The sequence below is a fragment of the Pseudoliparis swirei genome, chromosome 19 (assembly GCF_029220125.1).
Source record: "Pseudoliparis swirei isolate HS2019 ecotype Mariana Trench chromosome 19, NWPU_hadal_v1, whole genome shotgun sequence".
NCBI lineage: Eukaryota > Metazoa > Chordata > Actinopteri > Perciformes > Liparidae > Pseudoliparis > Pseudoliparis swirei.
Genome location: NC_079406.1, coordinates 7621204 through 7646855, shown reverse-complemented (window position 1 = coordinate 7646855; position 25652 = coordinate 7621204). Strand labels below are relative to the sequence as shown.

Sequence of the window (25652 nt, the reverse complement as noted above, 5' to 3'; positions counted from 1 at the left end):
TCAACTTCAAACTGTAATCTATCGAACTTTTTAAACTAGAGAATAAGAAAAAGAAAAAAAAATCCACAATACAGGCCTTCTCTTTAAAACTTAATTAATCAAATCAAGGACTACTACTTTTACGATAAAATTATCACACCAAATGACAAAAAAATTAAACAATTTGGCCTTTTAGCTGACTGGGCATTACAGGGTCAATTGTTTTAAGGTAATCATGGACACATTTTCATTTCATTGATCTGTTTAAAATTTAAAAAAGCTGTTTTTGTTTGTCCTGATCTAGCATGCTTTACTGAGAATCACACATCCAAAATGTGGAATGTTTTTTCTTTAAATAAAACATTGCTGCCTTCTCCTGGGAAGATTAATAGACACTTTGAGGGACAGTAAATGCTAAATAGTTCACCCGATACAACCTGCTGCATGAGCAATATTTCATTTTGCCGAAAGACATGTCGGCCTATACCTGCGTGGATAGCTTTGCCATTGGCATAAATGAGTGACGGACATCAACCCAGTGGACCAGGAGACTCAAGAAACCCCTGTGTGAGTTAAACCGGACGTAGGAAGGGTCAGTTCTGTATAGATGACATGATGAGGTCATTTACCAAGCCCCAAAGGAGAGCGGACGTTCCAAAGGCCAGGCTCACTCTCAACCAGTTTGGGTTAACCGTGTCAGTCCTGGTGCCTTGGAAAGCTGCAAAAATGTTTAAAAATAACACGACAATATCAAAAACAAACCCCACTGTTTTTAAAACAACATGTATTTGGCTTTGACAGTCAGCACTTAACACAACCATGAATGGTATAATCAATATCCTGATGAGAGGAATGGACTCCTGCAACCCCTGGACGGAATCCCTTGGCGGTATGTGTTTGAATTTAGTTTTACAAGAAGCAGGACATACATAAATAAAGGCTGGAGTGATTTCCTCTTCATACATGAGCGAAAAGTATAACGTGGGAACAAACGGGATTGCAACCCTTCCTGTTACGTACGAGCATGGTCATAATATAGTCACAAAAGCTGGTTGCATCACCTGGAAACACTACCGCGAGGTTAAAAACATCTGGCGCAAAAAGTGCATCTTCGTGGAGGAGAAACGACATGCTACATGAAGCTAAGCTAAGGTCAGGCTTCAAAACAAATAACGTTGCGGCGAACACGTTGTAAACAGCGAGGATTAAAAACAAAGTCTTCATACAAAATAATACATGTCCATGAAGTCATTACGATTATGTCACAAACGTACCTCTCCTGAAGAATCCAGGGAGGGTTCGGTTGAAAGTCATGTTAGCTTCAGAGCAGCTCCCTTCACCCGATCTGCGATCCTGAACTCCGCAATCGATTAGATGGTCCTGTCGTAGATGATCCCAGGATCACCGATAAGTCGCTAGAACACAAACAAAACGAACACACTAATAGCATGTTTAACTCTGCAAATGTCTGGATTTTTATTATTTCGAAGCGATTGATGTTGATGTCACCCAGTTTAGGAACGTGCTTTGCAACTTTAGATACATGTGCACAGGACTAGAAACATTCTCCATCTACCAACGCGCAGACTCAGAGCAGCCTGACCCGGTGGGGTCGGCCATTTTGCTCGGAAGGGGGGCCTCGGCTTCAACACGTGAGCCGTTGGAGACTGAGGAGGCTGAACACAGTCCCAGGATACCTGACTCCAAAGAGGATATTATTCATGTGTGAACCGACAGAGGCGTAGGAAGCCAGCACAATGCCCACGGTCCATCTGCCGCCGAAGGAGAATGCTCTCTTCAAGAGAATATTGGTAGGCTAAACGCCTGGGACCGCGTTAGCTCGTCGGCTAATGCTAGTTTGCCAAGTAGCCGTCAGAGCATGTAGCTAGGAATTAAGCCACACATTTCAGTACACCCAAACGCACCGCAATGACGACGTCTCTGTTGTGCACGAGTGGTTGTAACAGTACAGCTAAGGAAACGGCCAGCAACCAACCGTGGCGTCGTAACCATGCAATTGGACTTAAAACATCGGCAAAGTATAACAGAAACAAAGCTGCTCGGCACGTGACAGCCACGAGCAGCTTAGCTTAGTGGACAGTTTGAGGTTGAGGAATTTAGTTTCTCGTCCGCACCGTGTGTAAAGTTGCGACCCAAATAGCGCTCTCAATTGGGGTTCATTCATTGACGCAAGAGTCGCGCTGACTTGACTGTTTCTGTTGGTGTTACTGGAAAAGACGGTTGTTTGCAATCAGCACTTGCAATACTGTCAGATTCATAATGTCTGGCACTTGACCCCGAGGCTCAGAGCCGCAGAGCATTGTGGGTCGTGTTGCCCCTCGGACGCCTGGTGTGTAAAGTCCGCTGTGTTGTTTCGTTCCAGAGATGCTACGAACACAAGCAGTACAGAAACGGCCTGAAGTTCTGCAAGCACATCCTGGGCAACCCCAAGTTTGCGGAACATGGAGGTAAGGCACCTTAACTTAAAGCACACGCACAGCCCCCTTTCCCTGTGGACAGTGGCACGCATATTTACACACATGTGATTTGTGAGGGGAAAGTGTGTCAACGGTAGAGCTCCAATCTGAATATTGTCAGTTCGATTCCTGGCTCCTTCAGGCTGCATGTCAGGCGGCAGCAGGTATGGCAGCCTCTGCCATCAGTGTGTGTTTTTAATGTTGACTTATCAATGTCTTCCAGGTGGAGTTATTTAAAATAATCTATTTACTTGTTTTGTCAAAATGGAATGTTTGATGAGAAGAAAATAATATATATTATTAAATAGTTTAGTGTTAAAGTGCAAGAAGAAGCCATATGAACACAAGTCCATTAAACCGTGACCAATAATTTGGAGCAATACAGAAAACACGGCGGCCTTTTTAGAGCGTCGCGATTATAGATTATTTCTAAGCAGACACGAGCACGTATTGATATATATGTAACATAACAAACTGAAATCCCCTAAATGAGAAGTTTGACTAAGATGTGTGCTGAGTGGAACATGTTGTCAGTAATCTTTCTGACGGTTTCTAAATGTTTCTCCAGTACAATATGTTGTTACTGATCAGCTGATGTATGCGCTGACGCTGACACATCTGGGATTGGCCTCTCTATTGTAATGTTGTGTGATTTTTTTTTTAACAGGTGTACCATTTCTAAACTGTTGGATAAGAAAATGAAATAGTGCCTCATACTTTATTACTCACGCCTTTTCCATTTAGTTGGCGAGCTCATCCAAAAAAAAATCCTGCAAAGTAAACTATGATGTTAATAACCGTGTAAATACATCTCTGTGTCATCAGTCACTGGCTGAGTCCCCGTTTATATATTTGTACGTCCATTTTCATCGAATACTCGTCTTCACGTGAAACATGGCTGACAGAAGAGAATAATTGAACTCGCCACTAGAGAGAAATTACTGAAGAAAAAAAAAAGTTTGCCCATGAAGTCACTCTAAATAACTTTTTTATGAAACGTTATAGAAGCACGGCTCAATATCCCTCTTGACAAGTCATATCCTGTATGTCTCACTCCTGCTTTGTGCTCCAGAGACACAGGCCATGAAGGGTTTAACCCTCAACTGTCTGGGCAAGAAGGAGGAGGCCTATGAGCTGGTGAGACGAGGCCTTCGCAACGACCTCAAGAGCCACGTCTGTATCCTTACATCCGCCGCCCCAAGGCGTGCGTGTGTGTGTGTCTGTGTGTGTGCCTGCGTGTCTGTGTGTGTGTTTTCTATTTCCTGAACTCGCTCATCTTCCAGGCTGGCATGTGTACGGCCTGCTGCAGCGCTCCGACAAAAAGTACGACGAGGCCATCAAATGTTACCGCAACGCTCTGAAGTGGGACAAGGACAACCTGCAGATCCTGAGAGACCTCTCCCTGCTGCAGATTCAGATGAGAGACCTGGAAGGATACAGGGTTAGTGTCACAGCCGCATGGGTGAAGAGGGGGCGGGGGGAGGTTGCGAGAGGCCGTGAAGGGACTTACCGTTGCCCAGGGGACCAGGGAGTGGGGTTTACAGAGAGCGTTGACAGGCTATGAAGCGCGTGATTTCTAACACGGACATTTTCTTGCCTTCCGTTTGCTGTGCTCTGCCAGGAGACCCGGTACCAGCTGCTGCAGCTCCGCCCAGCACAGCGGGCGTCGTGGATCGGATACGCCGTCGCGTATCATCTGCTGGAGGACTTCGAGATGGCCGCCAAGATCGTCGAGGAGTTCCGCAAAACGCAACAGGTAAGGCCACCGCTCAACAGACGTCTGCAGATAGCCGGTGCGTTCCAAAGCGGACACAAGACTCCCCCCCCACTCCCTACCTTAACTTTACACAATGATAAAGCCAAAGAGGGCTGAGAAGTGTTGCAGGGGAGATACATGATGCAAAGATAATGTGTGATGTGTTTGAGTAAAAAATCCTATCTAGCTACACAGCAAAACACATTTTGAAAAAGGTGATGCCGGCTGAGGTGGAAAGAAGGAGTGTATTGATTTATCCACTTTCAGACATGGCCCGAGTCCTGGTGTAGAAATGATCCTCTCTGTAGTGCCCACGAAAAGACAATCCAACAATGTGTGTGTGTGTGTCTCCAGACGTCTCCAGACAAAGTGGACTACGAGTACAGTGAACTGCTGCTGTATCAGAACCAGGTTCTGAGGGAGGCCGGCCTGAACAAGGAGGCCCTGGAGCACCTCAACAGCTACGAGAAACAGATCTGCGACAAACTGGCCGTAGAGGAAACGAGAGGTGGGTTGATGCCGGCGCCGTTCATGTCGAAGGAACTTGAAAAGGTTCCGTCGGTTCTCCGGCAGTGTGACGATAAACAGAATGGAAGTTGGCTAAGGAGCACTCTTTGTGTTCCAGTGCCGCTTCATATTTAAGACTGAATAACTTGCACAATATAACCGCTGTGCTTTCCATAATGTTGAAAGTACCAAACCCACAGAAAGCCTTTGGTTGTTTGTGTGCAGGAGAGCTGCTGCTGAAGCTGGAGAGGCCCGATGAGGCTTATGGGGTCTACAGGAGTCTCCAGGAGAGGAATCCTGAGAACTGGGCCTACTACCAGGGCCTGGAAAAGGCCTTAAAGCCAGGTGAACACTAACCTCAGGCCCACACCCGTGCGGACCACTCGCGACGGCGGAGTAATCCGATCTATCGCAGCTGTTCATTGGGGCTGTACCATAGCCGAGGTTCAGAAAGAAGCCTCCATCTATACTTAAAAAAAGCGCTATCTCCACGTAGCACCACTGAGCTAGCCCACGTCGCAGGTCACCCAAGGAGGAGGCCATCAATGTTGACATCTTACGCTGCCACTATCACGAGGAGATTTCCTTCTGCGGCATGTTGCGGTTGGCGGGTGTAGTTCGGTAGAGAGAAAATAGTTCCCGCAGGAAACTGCCTCCAACAAGGGCTGTGAATTATCTTGTGTGACTAGCAACGGATCCTTAAACTCACGGATCGGTTCACAGGTCGGATCAGCACAAAATAATAAAGAGAGCAAATAGAACTTTTAGATCCCATATCAGGTTCTTTTGCTGCCGATACTTATTGATGATCCATATTAACAGACATGGATGTTAATGGGGGGTGTAGTTGTATGGATAACAGACATGGATGTCAATGGGGGGTGTAGTAGTTTATAGATAAATATACCAGTATTGTATTTATGGTATTGTATTGAATTCTGGTATCATGATATTGATGGCAGGTATCGTATAGAAGTTATAATGTTAGTGACAGCCAGGTAGAGGCAGAACAGACTCAAGGAACAGAGTCATGGCTCAGCAGAGCTCACGAGTCCTTGTTGTTCAGGCCAAAGGAAGGGAAGTTGGTTTATGAATGACTTTAACCATATGATATATAATGACAACGCACATTTTTTATTACTATCATTATATCATTAATAATATTTCTACTTTATATATTTTGTTGGAAAACTACCAAAGTTCAGCTAAAAACAATATTAGATTAATCAATTAGTTGCTTAAGAGACGGAAAAAAGAACAAAATTGTTGATAATAATTTCACTTTAAATAATTAAAAAACATTTTATGGTTCCAGCTTCTTAAATTTGAAGGTGTGCTACTTTTCCAATTTTCCTAATTTGAATGATTTTTAAATATTGTTATACTTGTGTTCGCCAGTAGGGGGCAGTAGTGGGTTTTGCCATGACTGGTGCCGTAATTCTTGTCTTAACCCTTGTGTTGCCTTAGGGTCAATTTGACCCGAATCAATATTACACCCTCGTGTCGCCTTAGGATTAATTTGACCCCATTCAATGTTTAATGTCGGTGTTCTTTCGGTAGTCAACAAACAAACATAAAGTGCCTCACACTTAAACTTGGAAAACAATATTAATTCTAATAATTTTCTGGAGGTTTTAATTGCATGGAAACATTGTCACATGACATGTCTGTACTCTGGTTCTGTGCTGTAACGTCAATAGTGACGTCACGGAGCACCGAACCAGAGTCTATATATAGAAGTGATTTCCAGCAGGAATTCAGTGTGTGAATCTCACAGAAACCCCCCCACCCCTTCTCCATTCAGCCACTTCCCGGGGTGGGGGCCTCTGATGGGATATCACAGACAGGGTGGGTGGGAAGGTTTATTATATATTATATATTATTGGTTATTGGATGAAATAAGGAACAAAAGAAATTAATTTCTAAAATAATTTAGAAATTTAAAAAATGTAAAAAGTGTTCAAGTGCACAAAAGTTACTTGATTTGTAAAATAGTGGGACTTGTTAACTTGTGTGATTGTCGCTCAAGTGGGCCGTAGAGATTTCTCTGAATGGGCCTCGCTCCTATTCACACCTGGGCCCATGCAAAATAAATATTACTGAATATTTCAAGGTGTGGCGGCCATATATATATATATATATACACATCTATTATATTCTTATTAGAAGGGTTTGTGGGCACTGACTTAGTCAGAGCAGAGGACCCCCACCCCGTTGTCACTTTTTTCACCCCTCATGAGTTTGCAGGTATGAGTATGGATTAGTAGTGGTCCATTAGACCTCTGCTAAAAAGTTGTGACAAAAACCAAAATGTCTGACAACATTGCTCTCTTTCTAAGTAACTGATTGTGTGTTTCTGGGTTATTACTTGAGCCAAATACACTGACTAAACATCCAACACTATGACTGCTGTACGAGTGTAACATCAATACAAAACAAAAAATAGTGATTTGACTTCTAAAATGCGGTTGGGCAGGTGATGATGATTTGAAGAATGGACTGTTAGGGGGAACCCCTAAAATGTATCCAGTGAGTCTCTGGAACCTCAGGGGTCTGTTTATGTAATTCAGCTAACAATACATTTGGCTCGAGTTGATTTCAACTTTTTTTTCACAAGGGGAAAACAAACGCCTAAAAGAAAGAGTAAGAGCTCAATAAAAAGTTCCATCAGACTGATCCACATTGTTTCTCCAGACTGGTTCCGTTGTGTTTCAGTGAACATGCCTTTACTGGGTGGCCAAAGGGTCTAAGTGGGTGATGATATGTGCACTGTCGATTAGTACATGTCCTTAAAGTGTGTGTGTGTGTGTGTGTGTGTTTCCAGAAAGTGTAGAGGCTCGTCAGAAGATTTATGAGGACTCTTGGGTGAAGTTTCCTAAAGGCCTGGTTCTCCGAAGACTGCCTCTTAATTTCCTCACAGGTAAACACAGTGCAGCCTGCAGCACCACCGTGCACTCCTTCTTGTTGTTTCCTAATGTGACATTTCAGTGTACTTTATGTCACGCCTTTACGGCCCTGTACTAAAAATGTGCTGGACTGGATATTCTGAATGGAGAAATAAGGATATGCGGGATATGCCTCTATATAACTAAAACAAGGAATCTTTGTTCTGAAAAAAGAAAACAACGATGAGTTTGAGGGTGCATCACGGTGGGCCTGTCTTGTAGTACTGTGCGCCGACAGATAGACAGACTTGCCATCATATCAATATCGTCCTTTCGGGGGAATAAGAGGGAAAATCATGCTCTTTTGAGCATGTGAGTCTTTGACCCATCCACACAAATTCTGGCTTGCAATAAACATTGACCAGGTAACTGCTCATCTCCACTCATGAAAGAACAGCTTGACTTTATGGGAGCAACAAGGTCCTTGCGATGAGATGTTACTCTATTTCTTGTCTTCTTTTCACAATGTGTCGGATCAACCCACACATTGTTCTCCTCTTCCTCAATACAATCTCACTTTACTGGACCTGTACTGTGTGTTGTGCTGGGCAGGGGAGAAGTTTCGTGAATGTTTGGACAGCTACCTTAGGATGAACTTCAGTAAAGGCTGCCCACCCGTCTTCACCACCCTCAAACCCCTCTACACCGACAAAGAAAAGGTAAGCATGGTGACATTTAAAATAATATAAGTTTGTACATGTGTTCTTTACATTTATAGTTCCAAATTAAACAACAATGGAACTTGTTTTTTTCTGATGCAGGTTGCAATCATTGAAGAGCTAGTAGTTGGCTATGAAACCTCTTTAAAAACCTGTCGGATGTATAGTGAAAAGGGTGAGTGTCGTCTTGAATCTACTTATTTTTCTTTGCCACTGGTCTAAATGTACTTCTTTGAGTTGGATTTTAATTTCTGATCCATCTAAATTCTGGGAATTGCTGTATTGCACAATGTGACTTTTGTGAAATGTGTGTGTGTGCAGATGATGGGAAGGAGGAGCCGCCCACCACCCTGTTGTGGGTCCAGTATTTCCTCGCACAGCACTTTGACTTCATAGACCAGACCGGCCTCGCTCTGGAGTACATCAACACCGCCATCGACAGCACGCCCACGCTCATCGAGCTCTTCCTCATCAAGGCCAAGATCTACAAGGTGGAGTCGAAGCGCTACACATTCGTACACGGTCATCGACTTTGATTAAAAACCTGAACGATGTCATTTGCTTTGCACCGTGCGCATTGACACTTTCCCCCCCGCGTTGTTCCCCCCGCAGCACACGGGCAACATAAAGGAAGCGGCTCGGTGGATGGATGAAGCCCAGGCCCTGGACACGGCCGACCGCTTCATCAACTCCAAGTGTGCCAAGTACATGCTGAAGGCCGGCCTCATTAAGGAGGCAGAGGAGATGTGCTCCAAGTTCACACGGGTGAGAGACGGCGTGTGCAAAGTCAAAAGAGAAAGCGGCTGCCGGATAGTTTTGATCTGCTCCAGAGATCTCGTCTCCATCCATCAGATTGATGAGAAGCTTTGGTGCGGTGTCGTAATAAAAAGAGCATTCTGGTTGGATGGTTAGAAATGCCTAAATATGACTCGATAGTCTTAAGTCAAGCAAGAAGACTAGTTATCTATCCAGCCACGTCATTGTTCCCAAACGAATATTTTCACCAACAAGAGGTTGAAAATGCAAGTTGAATTGTGAATGCGACGTGAGAGCTTATCGCGCTCGTGTCCCCGAGTTCAGAGATGTCGGTGTAACTTCTTGCAGCTCGTGTAGACTCAGAGGTCGAGGCACCGGAGGACTCATTTGGTGTTGAAAAAACAAGATACTCCAATGTATTTTTTCCATTTCAATGTAGCCGGTGCATTTTGTTTAGAAAGGTGCTCATTATCAGGAATAAATGGACAGCTGCAGCCAATAAGAATTGAGCATTTACAAAGCCCACGGCTGTGACGATAGAAGTGTGTGTGTGTGTGTGTGTTTCAGGAGGGAGCGGCTGCCGTGGAGAACCTGAATGAGATGCAGTGCATGTGGTTCCAGACCGAGTGCGCCTTGGCCTACAAGGACATGAACAAGTTTGGAGAGGCGCTGAAAAAGTGCCACGAGATTGAGAGGGTAAGCTTCCACAGCCGAGATCTCAACTTGAGTTTGACATTCATTCTTGTCCAACCAGCAGGCGTAAACACACACGTTCCCACCTCTCCCCCTCTTCCATCAGCATTTTGTGGAGATCACAGATGACCAGTTTGACTTCCACACCTACTGCATGAGGAAGATGACGTTGCGCTCCTACGTGGACCTGCTGAAGCTGGAGGACGTGCTGCGGCAACACCCGTTCTACTACAAAGCTGCTCGGACCGCCATCCAGATCTACCTGGCCCTACACGACAAACCGCTGACCGACGACAACGAGGAGAGCAAGACCGACAACGGTCAGTGCCGCGCCTCGTGTTTCCCCGACCGGAGCACAGTTGGCGCGAACGTCCGTAAATCAAGTCTCTTTTCAAATTTTCCCATTGCCGTTAATAATCTTTTTCCCAGTTCCACTCCTCCCAACTGCAAATATGACGGCACACATCAGAATCAGAATCAGAAACAGGTTTATTGCCAAGAATGTTTTCACAAACAAACGAGGAACTTTTTTTGGCGGAAGGTGCAAGATTCGCGCACCAAGACACCGAGGCGCCGTCCGCGGCGCCATCTTGGAAAGGGTGGATGAAAGATGACAGCATAACATGAGGGAAGAGAGGCGAGAAAAAGAAAAAGCCACCCCCCGACTATGCCCCTAGAGGGGTACAGTGTGGGAGCAGGAGAAACAAAAACACCATTGCACATAAGCACATACATCTTAGACATGACTTGCAACGAGTAGGAAGGGGGGGAGGGGAGGTAATCCAAAGACTGGGCGATAGCCCCGCCATTGGGGGCAGAAGGTAACCAGCACCGACAAGCAGCCAGCCCGGTCCTTCGCCGTCACGGCGCCGGACACAGACCCCGTCCTGTCACCCTGGGGGGGCAAAGCAGGCGAAGGCGTGGGATGGGGGGTAGTGAGTGCATTTCAGTGAGTGGAAGTTCGTGTGTGAGTGGCCTGATGTATCGTCCTCCCCCAGTCCACAACAGACAAAGTTCCCAGACCGCAAGATGGTCGTTGCCATGGAGATGGCCTTGAAGGGTCCTGGGGAGAAAACAACCACAGGTGTCTGTGGATAGGGGGAAGGGAATGAGAGAGAGTCTCGCTTCAGTGATCGTGGCGGAAGTTGTTGTACCAGTCACGGCCTTGGCCAAGGCCCGTCCTGGTAGAGGGCGAAAGCAGATAAGATTGGGATTGTTTGGTCTTCCAGTAGCTGCAATTCAATTTTGCGCACCTACGATTCCTCCATTTTCCTCCCGTTTGCCAATAGGATTTCAAATCGATCCAATTTCATTTGCAGAGCCATCAGCTTCTCCACGATGTTGTCATTCTGACGGTTTAATGCCAAAGTCTGAGTGCCAACAACTCTGCCCAACGCGTCAATCATGTCGGGCAGCCTTAGGGGGCTTTTAACGGCTGTCACCGTTTCCTTAATTTTCCGATAAGCCAGGGCAGCGCCAAATCCAAACAGCAGAAATCCTGTAATCAAAGTTCCGAATAGGTAGATGTCTTCTACGTCCTCCACGGAAAGGGCTGCTAGGCACAAGACACGCCACTTCCCCCACGCGTCCATCGTGTATCCAGCAACACTCGTCCCGGCAGGACAGGCAGGTTCCCCCGAACCCGAGCTTCTCGTCGAGAAGATGGTGTCAATTGCGTTCAAGGACCAGTTGATTACGTCCATGGTTTTTAGTTCGAAGAGCGATGCGGAGAGAGTCTCTCAAGTAGTATGAGGTAGTATGTCAACAAACAAAGCGAAGTCACTTCCTTTTATGAACTTCTGCTCATGGCAAATAGTGAAACACCAAAAAAGTCATGTGCCCCTTCTCCTGTTTTGCTCCCTGTAGAGAATCTGACGGACAAGGAGCTGAAGAAGTTGCGCAACAAACAGCGCCGAGCCCAGAAGAAGGCCCAGTTGGAGGAGGAGAGGAAGAACGCCGAGAAGGAGAAGCTGCTGAAGAACCAGAAGAAGAAGAAGGAGGACGACGACGAGGAGGTCGGAGGGTCCAAAGAGGAGCTCGTACCAGACAAACTGGCCAAGGTGAACACACACTCACACACACACATACACTACCGTTCAAAAGTTTGGGGTCACTTAGAAATGTCTTTATTTTTCAAAGAAAAGCACTGTTTTTTCAATAAAGATAACATTAATCAAAAATACACACTATACATTGTTAATGTGGTAAATGACTATTCTAGGTGGAAACGTCTGGTTTCTAATGAAATATCTCCAGAGGTGTATAGAGGCCCATTTCCATCAACTATCACTCCAGTGTTCTAATGGTACATTGTGTTTGCTAATCACCTTAGAAGACTAATATCTGATTAGAAAACCCTTGTGCAATTATGTTAGCACAGCTGAAAACAGTTATGCTGGTGATATAAGCTATACAACTGGCCTTCCTTTGAGCTTGAAGTTTGAAGAACAAAATTAATACTTCAAATATTAATCATTATTTCTAACCTTGTCAATGTCTTGACTATATGTTCTATTCAATTTTCAATTCATTTGATAAATAAAAGTGAGTTTTTATGGAAGACACGAAATTGTCTGGATGACCCCAAACTTTTGAACGGTAGTGTACATACACACACACACAGAGTCTAATTCAGTAATTGCAATGAGCACAACAATAGACAAACCGAGTATAGAGTAGACTCCCGTACCCCGAGAAGGGCGGGTCATTGGAGTAGGTATTATTCTATGTGCATTTGATTGCAATAGTGCATCTTTGGTCTCAATTACCAACCAATTTCGGCGGTGACACCAATTGCCACATATTTTTCCCTCCTTTTAAATGTATGAACGTGTTAGCCAGCTACATCTCTAGTCAGACCTCCTCCTTTATTTGGGGGATGAAACAGTTTAATGTTGGGAAGAACTAATCCTCGTTAAGGGGACAAGGAAACAGACTGCGGTGTCGGAGACTGCCGGTCCAGTTGAATCCCTGTTATGTGTATTCTAGCTGATGGTAAAGGCTGGATGACTCATGAATGTAAATCACTGAGGCAAACAGGAGGCCCTATGTCTACCTAACTCTGACGGGCCGTATTATTAAGCTTGGATGGCTTTTTTCCCGTTGAAATGTAGCTGAAAGGAATGTGTTTCCCAGTGTGTGTGTGCGTGTGTGTGACGCATGTACCGTGTTTGTACTTATTTTCACCAGACACCGAATCCTCTGGAGGAGGCAGTGAAGTTCCTGATCCCTCTGAAGAACCTCGTGCGCAACGAGATCGAGACTCACCTCCTGGCCTTCGAGATCTACTTCAGGAAAGGTCTGACGGTCTTTCTCATATAAATAAAATCCCGTCTCGTATTCAAGATTATTTAGAACTTCGAGTGTAACCGCATGATTACTTATTGAAGTAACATTCCCTTTTTGCGTTTGTTTCTTCCGCTCAGAGAAGTACCTGTTGATGCTTCAGTCGATTAAGCGTGCCGTGACCATCGAGCCCTCCAACCCATGGCTGCACCAGTGTCTGGTGCGCTTCTTCAAAGGAGGTAGAGATGCTCTGTGCCCATCCGATGCCTCAGATGCTGAACTTCTGTGTCCGGACATCTCTTAAAGAGAAAGATTCATAATGCACACTAATAATGACCAGTCCGATGCAATGATTTGTATATTGGCCAGAATGTAGCACAACCAGGCACGGGCACAGATAGACCCCTCGTGGTGCTCAAGCACCTGCCCTTTTGCCCTGGTTGAGAAAAGTGCCCCTTCTGCTGGAGCCACATTGTTTCTTTATTCATCAGCATTTTAAGAATAAAAGTTACTCTCTCTGTCATCAAGATCCCCCAAATGTGTTTTGATATCCGACAGGGACATTTATAAAAAATAAAAAAATAAAAAATAGCCTATATATATTTATCCATAACATCACCCTTAGGCTCACGCAGCTCGGTGATCTTCACCTCTACGTCTGAATCGACGTCTCTTCCAGCTCCATTAGAGCAGCAGCAGTTGGATTCACCAACGGCGAAGCGTCTCAATGCTGATTGGCTTTCGCACCTCGACGTCGGGCGGTTTTTTTCAAATCAAACGCGCCGCCCGGCGTCTATTTGCGTCTATCGTAACCACTCGCGTCTCTCAATTTACTGTTTGAACACACTCATTAGCCAATCAGAACGCTTGTACTGTTGTTGCCATAAAATAATTCATCTTTATTCATGAAGAAAATGTAAGCTAGCTGTCTAATCCTGCCCAGAGGAAACGCAGGTCGAGGACAGCTTCACTCGTGTAATGCTGCTTATGCTTCAACTCTGTCACAAAACATTTTTGGCAATGGGTGCCCTTTTTTTTGGGTTTGAGCACCTGCCCCCTAAAATGTCTGTGCACGTGCCTGAGCACAACAATGTTAGTGGAAGCCGTGTTCTTGTTCATTTAAACGTGAACGCGCAATAACAAGATGTTGTCCCTAAAATTAATGAATAATAATAATCCAAATTATTAGGATTTTGGCCATAATCGTCATAAAAGGTCAAGTAAACTGTGTGATTTACTCCGGAGTCTGTAGGCAGAGTTACGATTTTCAAAGCATTATATGGGGTCCTTTATTGTGTGTTTGTTTCTGTGTGTGTGCGTTTGTGTAGTGCGTGAGAATGCAGACCTGGCGGAGGCAGTGAGGGAGGTGCTGAAGCAGGAGATCTCCAGGCTGTTCGGGGAGAGCAACCCTCAGAGCTTCAACAAGAACTACCTGAGTCAACACTCCAGCTCCATCCCACACCGACTGGCTGGTAAACAACACACACACACACACACACACACATTTCTTGCTGTCTTTCTCAGATATTGTCAGTTCTCCCATTTCTGCCAAAAGTTTGAGCAGCTGCCACCTGAAATGCTCCAGTGTGGAAGCCAGTTCCTAATGCAACCCACATGTGGAAACCTGATGGAGCCACTAAGAGTGGACTGCACATTGAGGCCCGTCTCTGCATTTTAATTCTTTCAGGGCTCCTGTGCTCATATAAACCTAAGAAAGTAATTCAATTCAGTTCAGTTTATTTGTATAGCCCAATTTCACAAATTACAAATTTGTCTCAGAGTGCTTTACAATCTGTACACATAGACATCCCTGCCCCAAAACCTCACATCGGACCAGGAAAAACTCCCAAATAACCCTTCAGGGGGAAAAAAGGGAAGAAACCTTCAGGAGAGCAACAGAGGAGGATCCCTCTCCAGGATGGACAGAACAATAGATGTCATGTGTACAGAAGGACAGATTTAGAGTTTAAATACATTCAATGAATGTGACAGAGTGTATGAATAGTTCATAGTAGGCATATTCCACGATGGAGACCTCCACGATCCATCAGGCAGATGGCGGTGGGGAGGAGGAGGGCGGAGTCTCAACAGTGGGCGGAGTCTCAACAGGACAGTGGCGTAGTCAGGAGCAGGAATTCCACGACCCAGACCTCGATGATCCATCAGGCAGATAGGATCTATGCCGTCTCATAGGGTCCGATGACCCCATGAGACGTGAAGTCAAAAGGACTCCGGGGAGAAAGCAGAGTTAGTAACGTGTGATTGAGAGATGAAAATTCATCCTTAAGGAGAGAAAAAAGAGGAGATAGGTACTCAGTGCATCCTAAACGTCCCTCGGCAGCTATAAGCCTATAGCAGCATATCAAGGGGCTGGACCAGGTGAACCTGATTCAGCCCTAACTATAAGCTCTGTCAAAGAGGAAGGTCTTAAGTCTACTCTTAAACGAGGTGACTGTGTCTGCCTCCCGGACTGAAGGTGGAAGCTGGTTCCATAAAAGAGGAGCTTGATAACTAAAGGCTCTGGCTCCCATCCTACTTTTTAAGACTCTAGGAACTACAAGTAGTCCCGCATTTAGTGAGCGTAGCTCTCTCGTGGGGCAATATGGTAATACAAGCTCCTTAAGATATGAGGGAACATCACCAAACAAGGCTTTGTACGTTAAGAGAAGAATTTTAAAAGTGATTCTTGATTTTACGGGGAGCCAGTGCAGAGCAGCTAGTGCAGGAGTGATGTGATCTCTTTTCTTAGTTTTAGTGAGAACACGAGCTGCAGCATTCTGCATCAACTGGAGGGACCTAAGAGACTTATTAGAGCAGCCTGATAATAAGGAGTTGCAGTAATCCAGTCTCGAAGTAACGAACGCGTGAACCAATTTTTCTGCATCTTTTTGAGACAAGATGTACCTGATTTTTGAAATATTACGTAGATGAAAGAATGCAGTCCTTGAGATTTGCTTTACGTGGGAGTTAAAGGACAAATCCCGATCAAAGATAACGCCAAGATTCTTTACAGTGGTGTTGGATGCCAGGGCAATGCCGTCTACAGAATCCACATCACCAGATAATTGATCTCTGAGGTGCTCAGGGCCGATTAAAATTACTTCGGTTTTGTCTGAGTTTAACATCAAGAAGTTGCAGGTCATGAATGTTCAATATAAGAGTGTCCAGGCCTGGAAAAGTTTCGGGGAAAATCCATGAACCCAAATAGCTTAGTAAAAGTACTGGTAATAATGTGGTGTTTAAAATATGTCTGATTGGCTTGATTGATGTTCATCGCAGGGGGATCCTCACCAAAAGTGCCCGTCAGAGGGGAATCCTGTTCTCTCTCAGGCTGCTCCCCTCAGGACCTTTACAATGTTGTTGTTTTCTATGTCCAATTCAACTCGAGCAGCAGTAATGTTAACGCGTTATACAGTCACACTGGAAACGCATCTAACGTGTCTAAAACAGGAATAACTTCCTCCTTCCTCCTTCAGTCTTCTGACCTCCTGTCCTCTATCCTACTCCCTCTGTCCTCTGCTGCTACAATTGGACCGACAGCTTTAGTTTGAACTCATTTGTAATAATTGTGTGCGTGCGGATGGAGGACCTCGGCCCTGAAGGATCAGAAAATGCTTCAGCGTGACAATAAGAAAACACCAAAACATTCAAAAGTACCAATATAAACCACAAGTAGGAGCTCATCGACACGCTGGTATTGAATAATTGAGCATCGGTACTTTATTCATAAGGTAATTACTTGTGAGTCAGTCTTGTAGTGCACGAGATGGACCTCAGCAACCCAGTCAGGCTCCAGGCGTCTGAGCCTGAGGCAGCATTGCCTTGTGGGTAATGTAGGCGCCAGCTTTTTGACAGGAAAAAGGAGAAGTGTTGTAAAAAAACAAACATATCTTTTGGTTAAGCTTCATCAATACTTTGATTTTTTTTTTAAGAACAACACATTGCATTGCGGCATCCTCTTTGTCAACATGGAAGTAGGGCGACATTGTGACGCTGATGCGAATGTGCTTGTGAGACCAGCGTGTGAGCTTTGCACGGCTGCGGTTCTGAAGGGGGTCTCTTCTGTCCTGCGTCCCCAGCTGCTAAGATGATGGTCTACCTGGAGCCGCTCTCTGATACGATGGCCGGTGAGATAGCGACCGCCCTGGACGAGTCTCTGTCCAGAAGGAGCATCCAGGTACGTGATCGTATGTGACGACGGTTCACTTCGGTTACACCAGGATGCAAAAATGAAGCATGGCCGACGGTCAATGACAACGTTCCAATGACGTGTTCACAAGTAATCTAGTAAAACAGTGTTGGTAAGAAACTAGAATAAATCCAGATGTTTTAACATCGATATTGGAGATGAATTATGATCCGTTTGATTATAATGCATCGTTAAAACTATTAATGTAGAGATTTTTTTTAATCCAGAAAAATACTACCTTTTATTTCCTAACTATTTGAATTGTGTGTTTTATGAAGAATGAAAACTAAGTAAAAGCATAACATTTAGAGTACTTTATGGTTTTCTGACTTGAGACCAGCTGCTATATTCGAACAAGGGATCTGTATTTGTTAATATGGATCATCAATGATCTTCAATTAGCATGGGCAACAAAAAAAACGTGATCAGAGATCCCTAAAAGTTCTATTTGCTCATTTCTTCTTCGTTGCTCATCCGATCTGAGTGTCACGATCCGCCGCCTTCGGTTTGAAACTGGCTCCGCCTCTTTGTGTGCTGCAGATCTGTACTCAGGTGCTGGAGGCGCTGCGTGACGGGCAGCTGGGCGAGAGCCAGCAGAAGGCTGCGGAGGCTTACCGGATCGCCTGCCACAAGATCTACCCCTACAGCCTGGCCTTCATGCCGCCCGGTTACCAGGACAACAACGCCACAATCAGTGCCAACGGCGACCTGTCGGCAGGAGAGCACGAGGACGTGGCCAACGAGATGTGAGCTCGGACGAAGAGGAGGAGGAGGAGCAGCGAACACGCCGCCAGACGCCTTAGTCTGCCAACACACCCTTTTCCTCTGCCCCCCTAACCCCCCCCCCCCCCCGGTCCCTGGGCTACGGCTGCTATGAGTCAGCCCCGCATTGCACTGATCTGATGGACTGAGCGCCGCAGGAAGGGGAGCTGGCACATGGAGGAAGGTGACGCCCATAGAACTTTTTTAAATTCATTAAAAAACGGCCCCGTGCACAGTTGTTCTGTAACTGAGGGAGAGAAAAAAAACAAATAGATAAATACGCTACGGAGAGGATTCTGGGATATGTGGACATGGATGGCTCCTCTAAACACAGTCTAAGTTTTCTATGACTCCCGTGTTTTCATGCCATGTCCTTCTTGTAGGCGCATCTGCTTCTCACGTTTTTAAAAGTAATTTATATATTACAAACTGACAGATGGATTAATAAAAACAATGTTTGCAAAATGAAAAGGTATCGTTGTGTTCAGAATGTGAGCCGCTATTCGCACGTCCGTATGAATATACTTGAGCACTTATTTATTTAAATAATTTTTCAGCACAATTAAACTAATAATAGATCACTTACCTTTTTTTAAAGAACATTTAATTTACTCGTAATGGCCCAACACATATTATTTCAATTATTTAAGCTCTGAATAGTCATTTTAACATTCTCGATAGGAGAACGAGGTTTTAACCCTGACCTCACCGTTGGAGGGCAATGTCGAGCCGGAAACGCATCCGACAGCACAGTAAGCAGCGCAAGAAGCTCCCACGGTCCTTGAACCTTTCAGACAGTGAGTCTTTAGAAACGACACAATGCTCCATCCAAACCCCTCCGTCTCCACGAGGATCGTATTTACCGACGTCATAATCATCAATGTGTCGACTAGGAGAAAGCGCCACTTTTTCTCCTCATATTCTTTATTCATTAGTAAAGTCAAAATACTTTGAGAGGTCATAATTTTTTCAAGAAAAGTTCTGAATGTTTTCCTGAAAAGTAGTGAAGTTTAAAGTCAAGTGAAATGGATGTATTCGAGTACAGTCCACGTAGCTGCAATGTGTAGTACAATACTTTATAATATGCAGTGATCTCTATCGCCACAAGGTGGCAGGCCAGCCTTGGAAATGAGGGGAGATGATGATGATAATGATATCTCATACTTTAAGAATCCCAGATCCTCTGAGCTCCTTATTGAGGACCGCTGACATAAGCAGGAAAGGAGGCAGTGGGTGAGAAAGAAGAAGAGAGACGGAATGAAAGTAACAGAGGAGGAGACACAAAGGGATGAAGAACATATACAATACAGGGACAGAGAGGATGTGTGAAATGTCCATGGGGAGAGACATTGAGACAAAGGGGTTCACGCACTGTTGGCCATCAGCTAGGTCACACACACACACACACTGTGTGGTGATATTCCACGGAAATAAAAGCGAAAAAATGCATGACACGAAAACAAACACACATAATTCTCTGATGGCATGCATGCGTTTGAGACTTTATTTGGCAGTCGGAGGAGTCACAGAAGACGGTTCCTTTTACGCACGTCTGCTTCACAATGATGTCATCGCAACTAAATGAAGTGCTCGTGGGAAAGATAACAAGCAAGCAACAACAAATAAAAGAAAACACGTCAAAGTTCAAATCTATTTCCATCATGTCATCGTCATCAAGGTGGCCATCTTAAGTCCAAAAGAAGTGTTGTTGAACTAAACCTAATTCAATCGTTTCCTGTGAAGACCGATGTTTATTTTTTTTGAGTTATATATAATCGATAACTGGTTTTCTTAACACTCCGTGTCATCAGCCGGTACTTTCTTGTACTGGAGCTTGAGATCCATTTCAGAGTCGTCATAAAACACAGAGTGGACTTCCTTCTGACGAGTGAATTCTTCCTGTGAGGCTCCCACTGTTCAGTATTGTGTCCCGGCAGCCCCCCCCCCCCCCCCACTGTCAATCACCACCAAGCATGACTGTCCCAGTGTACTTGAGAGGGGTGCCACTCTGTCCGGATTCGGCTACTTGGGACTTGTGAAGACTGGCGAAGAAAAATAGGAGGGAAAAGACATTTGGCGAAGCCAGAGGAACAAATGACCAAAAAGATCAAAACATCGTGCGCCATAAAGGCGAGGATTTGGGGCAGGGATGTCTATGTGTACAGATTGTAAAGCACTCCGAGACAAATTTGTAATTTGTGAAATTGGGCTATACAAATAAACTGAATTGAATTGAATAAAGGTCCGGCTCATAACTATAACTGTGTGAAGCACATCAGCACATCAACACGGAGCTCTGTGCCTGCGGAGCATAAAGAATCCTGTAAATACTAATGCAGCTCTTCTAATTTCCCTCTCTCTCTCTCCCTCCTCTTCCTCTGAGCTTCAATCGACATGCAGCACAATGCAGGGGATCCATTCCCTCACCGATCCATGAGGAGAATCATTGAAGAATTCGGGGTGAATTGATTGGACGTTGGGAACCAATGTGTCGGGTTTTAAATAGAAGTCTCGAGTGTATCAGAGCAGTCTCAATCGGATTAGGGGCCCATCAGCAGCGCTGTGGTTCATGGTCGCAGACTCCACACAATAAGGTGACATGAATAGCCTTTCTACAGATGTAAATGAATATCATCAGTGTTAACGGGGACCGCCCACAGCTGTTACTTTAGATTTAGGAATCACTCACTAATTTAACGATCAGGAATGCATTATGTACGTATTCCTTACTAAACTTCTCTAGAAGAAGGGCAGTGTTGTGTATGTCTGGAAAAGTTATGATTCATGTACTAAAAAATAAAAGCCCTCATGTGCCAACACAAGACTTTTATTCTGAAGGAGTTGCAGGACACTGCAGGAACTTGCATGGCTCCATAAATTAAGAGAGCACTGGATATTTATAGTGGATTATTAACACTTATTAAGCTTTTTCTGCCTGAAATATATATTGATGTATTTATAGTGACAGTGCAGATTGAAGCAGTGGCCAGCTGTCCAATTTAAAATGATAGAAAACAGTACAGAAGGCCTGCATGTTGACAGGCCGGAGCCAATGCAACATGTAAATAAATCAAATACTCCTCCCAGACTTTCTCTGAATTGTTGACTGAGCAAAAGAGGATGAAAACAAAATCTGAACACTAGATTTTTTAAAGTTATTTGTATTTCATGTTGCTTTGACACACTGTACTCTACAAGGTGACAGGAGACGTCACCTTGTAAAATAAATAAATGCAGCCGTGCTCATACATTAAGGACTTGCCTTTGCTTTTCCTTCTCATCCAATTTGAGCTGCAGGCCAGCAGATGTCATATTTTCACTGGGTTTTATTCTTGTATATTACATTCGTGTCCAACGATTGATTTGCATGAAAAGCTACACATTTTGATTAACCAAGTCGATTATTGGACAGACTATGGAAAACACATGAATGTAATAAAAGGCATTTAAAAAATACAAATTCAAGTGGGATAAATCTTTAGGGATAGACAATAAATAGCAATATCTTCCATTAATTCCAATGAGCTCCGTCTCCTAGAAATAACATTTCTATCCTAATCATTTGTGATAGCAACTACGTCTTGAATTACAAAACCACCTACGCTGACTCTGATTTGAAAGAAAGACGATATTTCTATTAATATTGATCAGAAACCACCATCTCTCCCTCACCTAACGTGTATTCACAGTCTCCAAACATCGCTCACATAAAGCCTGCATTACAAGTTTGAATAAATGTTAAAAAACATTGTTAGGAGTTGCATTCTGGGGATTGTAGGAGCCGATGTCTTTGGAGCCTGACCGGTAGGGATTCAAAGTATGGATGTTTAGCAGTGTGTGTGTGTGTGTGTGTGTCACAATCTTTTCCTAAACTCGTAGTTTTGTTGCCTGAATTTTAGATAATCCACCCGAATGCCCAAGTCACTCCTATTTTAGTTGGCCGCCTCTCCCCCATTCATTTATCCGTCCTCCATCAACATGCCCCTCCTCCCTCCACCTCTCCGTGGAGGTCTGGATCGTGGTCCATGCCTACCACGAATTATTCATCATTTCTGTCATATTCATTGAATGTGTTGTAACTCTGTAATGACTCCTTCTGGACACATGACATCTATTGCTTCGGTCCATCCTGGAGAGGGCTCCTCCTCTGTTGCTCTCCTGAAGGTTTCTTCCCTTTTTTCCCCGTGAAAAAGTTGTTTTCTATTTTTTGGGAGTTTTTCCTGATCCGATGTGAGGTCAAAGGTCAAGGATGTCGTATGTGTACAGATCGTAAAGCCCTCTGAGGAGAGTTTGCAATTTGGGATATTGGGCTATACAAAATACGCTGAATTGAATTGAACACCATTGGCGGCGGCGGGTCGTGATGAGGAGACACCGGCAGCCTCTTTCGTTCCTCCACTCTTCTCAACCAGCTTCTTTTTAACTTCCCAATAAATCAAATGTCTTCACTCTCGCCGCCCGCCGTAGTAAAAATTGAGGCAAACACTTCATTGTTTTACGATACCTTCTGTACGTTAGAGGTGACGCGCCTCGTGTTCAGACGCTCCACAGAAACATGGGACAGGGATCAGATTTACAGCATAATGAAGGTAATAAAACATTCGAGTTGCTCCTCCGGCGAATTAAATATGACTAAAGTACTTTTTGGACAGCAGAGAATTACAGATTCAATTACATTACTGGATGTGTAACAGAATAACTTTAAATATTTTTCTTCTTTTTTTCCTCATATTTCGGCATTCTTAACCACCGTATTGCTGATATGGAAATAGTTCATGACAGCAGCCTGTAGATATTTTAATGTAAATCGTTTTATAGTTCAACATTTGGGAAACATTGTGTGCTTTCTTTCTGAGAGTGAGACGAGAAGATTGATATGAATCTCATGCTGGCACATTAACTACAAAGATGGAGCCAGATGCATTTTATAGCACAGACACATCCGCTGACTTCAGAGCAGCTTCTTTCTCCGGCTGTGAGACTCCTGAACTCATCTGTAGTTTGTGTGTGTGTGTGTTGTTCTCATGTAGGACTACAATCTGTGTCAAAGGAATCACACAGTGCTTAGGGCGTTGTCTTATTCTTGTTCGACACAAGTCGTTGGCTTATTTCTTTCACTTTGGATTTAATCCAATAGAAACACAACCACACAGACCTCAACTAAACTATAGGAAACGCCACACGAGAACCTTTTAGATTAAAAGGGGTTATTTCACCCGTTCGTACAGTTTTAGCAGTTTTGTTCGATATTTGCATATTTTGGCACTGCAGTTATTTTATATTGTCTTCTTCTTCTTTATCTTTGATCACTGGCTGTTTTTTAAATTTATTTAACCCTCCTGTTACCTTCATATTTACAAACATATTTTACCCTCGGGGTCAATTTGACCCCAGCAATTAAAACCTCCAGAAAATTATTAGAATTAATATTGTTTCCCAAGTTTAAGTGTGAGGTACTTTATGTTTGTTTGTTGACTACCTAAATAGCCCTTTAAATATATGAAAAAGTTGATATTTCTTATATGTTTGACACAGTGAAAAACAGCCTGGGGTCAAATTGACCCCAAAGAACACCGACATTAAACATTGAATGGGGTCAAATTGACCCGAAAGGTAACAGGAGGGTTAAACCTTTATTTAACCAGGTGAAAATCTCTTTTTCGAGGGCGACCTGGACAAGACAAGCAGCAACATATGAAACACATAGTTACAAACAACAAACACAGAACAAGACAAGTTAAAAGAAACTAAAAGTGAAGAGCCATAACAGGGTTCATGTAAGAAACATTGGCATTTGTGGGAACCTGCCTCCATCTCCTTTATATTATATGTAAAAGCAGTTAGTGTTATCAGTTCTTTGAGTTTTAAATGATTCTGCAACATATTCCAGGATGAAGGTGCAGAGTACTCAAAAGCCCTTTTTTTCTCCATTTCCGTCCTGGCCTTTGGGACCGTGATCATCAGGAAGTCCCGAGAACACAAAGAGTATTTTCCGTTAGACTGTATGATTGTCTTTAGATCGTACGGACCCAGTAGTCGAGGGGAAATGCTGCCCCTCATTGTTTTGGATCAGGACGCCATGCATTACACATCACACAAAGGAAATCCAAATCCTCTGACCGGGATACAGAGTAAGTGTGTAGCCCTCTGAAACGGTTGATTACTTTGCATAATCAACCGTTTCTACCCTGGAGAAAGTAACTGCATGAGGCTAAGCCGAGCTTAACTGTGAACTGCAGTGTGTCCAGGATGCTTGTCGATAGTGAGCTGTTGACCTCATGCAGATGGCGATGTTTTTACCATCCAACACTCCTTTTTATGACCCTCTGCCCTTCAATCCTCTTCTTCTCCCCTCTTCTTCCCCTTTCCTATGTATGATTTCCAGTATGATGTCATGTCTCAGTGACTCCCCCATCCCATGGGACCTTAACCAATCAGCCAGAGTGCTGTCCCCCCACTGAACCTCTTAACTCTCGAACCCTCCCTCAAGCTCCTGACCTGCCACCTCGCCATTATCTGCCTAGCGACACCTCCCACTGACACCCTCAGTGTGTGTGTGTGTGTGTGGGGGGAATAGAGAGAGAGAGAGAGTCCCCATATAAGTGGCAACAGAAACATGTACTGGAGTATCACTCTATGTTTGAGAATGTGAGCCATTACACATGTGTGTCCGTGAGTGATGATCTTTTAGTCAGTCAGAGGTCATAGGTCACACACACACACACACACACAGACACACGCACACAAAAGCACACTATGACCGCTTCTATATGAGTGAATGGATAAAGTCCCTTCGGCAAACTTAAAGGCCTATTAATCATACTAAGCTATATATATGTCCCACTGGCCAGCCTTTACACACACACACACACACACACACACACACACACACACACACACACACACACACACACACAATCATTTCATTTAATGTACTTGCTAAGTGTGTTAAAATATATGAGGTGGAATGACACAGATAGATAATGAAATGCTGGATGACATAATGTTAAGGATTGTTGCCGTTTTATGCGACATCCAACATGCTTTGAAATTACAGACGGACAGACATAGTATATACATATATACATATATACAGAACAAACATACATACATATGTTTCATGGGACTTGGCAGTGGGCAGTCCAGGAACAGAGAAGGTAAAGGAGCTGAAAACAACATGTTATCAAAGTGATGAGAACGGCAGCGACGCCATATCGGGGGCTTTGTTCAGTGGCACACATCCCAACTAAACACAAGAATCCCTTTGCCCATGGCGAGACTGAAACAGAGGCGATGATTGCCGTGGCTGAAACATTATTAAAGTGCCATAAAGAAAGACGGAAATCATCCCTTCTATTGGCGATTTACAGCTTGGTGCTAGGAGTTGCTTTCGGCTTTCATTTGATTTAATTGGCTCTCGGAGGGAAAAAAAGGTTGGAGACCCCGATCTAACGTCTCTCCAACTGCGAGACAATGGATCCTCTGTGTGTGTGTGTGTGTGGGTGTGTGTGAGTGTGTTAGAGAGAGTGTGTGTGGACAAAATAACAAGGAATGCACATTTCTTTTATTGAATTTCTTCTTCAAGACATTTGGCCTGAGGATGGTGCTAGAGGAAAGCTCATGAAGTGTCCACAACAGAGAGGG

The 25652-nt window shown here is 44.2% G+C and overlaps 1 protein-coding gene across 1 annotated transcript; it reads left to right on the top strand.

The window, feature by feature from the left end:
• The first annotated feature begins 1600 nt into the window (after nt 1–1600).
• On the top strand, nt 1601–18479 carry naa15a (N-alpha-acetyltransferase 15, NatA auxiliary subunit a). Its single transcript, XM_056439138.1, has 20 exons — nt 1601–1790; nt 2363–2447; nt 3529–3633; nt 3740–3897; nt 4078–4212; nt 4567–4720; nt 4945–5064; nt 7544–7639; nt 8217–8323; nt 8426–8498; nt 8645–8814; nt 8936–9088; nt 9647–9775; nt 9879–10092; nt 11639–11832; nt 12962–13070; nt 13198–13296; nt 14386–14529; nt 17137–17234; nt 17787–18479. Exons 1-20 carry the CDS (start codon nt 1737–1739, stop codon nt 17994–17996), a joined length of 2607 nt encoding a protein of 868 aa, XP_056295113.1. The 5' UTR covers nt 1601–1736; the 3' UTR covers nt 17997–18479.
• Nucleotides 18480–25652: the final 7173 nt, after the last annotated feature.

What these genes read in the sequence shown, in the direction of transcription:
- naa15a (XM_056439138.1), top strand. Translation starts at nt 1,737, where the DNA reads ATGCCCACGGTCCATCTGCCGCCGAAGGAGAATGCTCTCTTCAAGAGA. An exon ending in AGTGCCACGAGATTGAGAGG is followed by an intron (nt 9,776 to 9,878) that starts GTAAGCTTCCAC and finishes CTCTTCCATCAG; the next exon opens with CATTTTGTGGAGATCACAGA. An exon ending in TGTCCAGAAGGAGCATCCAG is followed by an intron (nt 17,235 to 17,786) that starts GTACGTGATCGT and finishes TGTGTGCTGCAG; the next exon opens with ATCTGTACTCAGGTGCTGGA.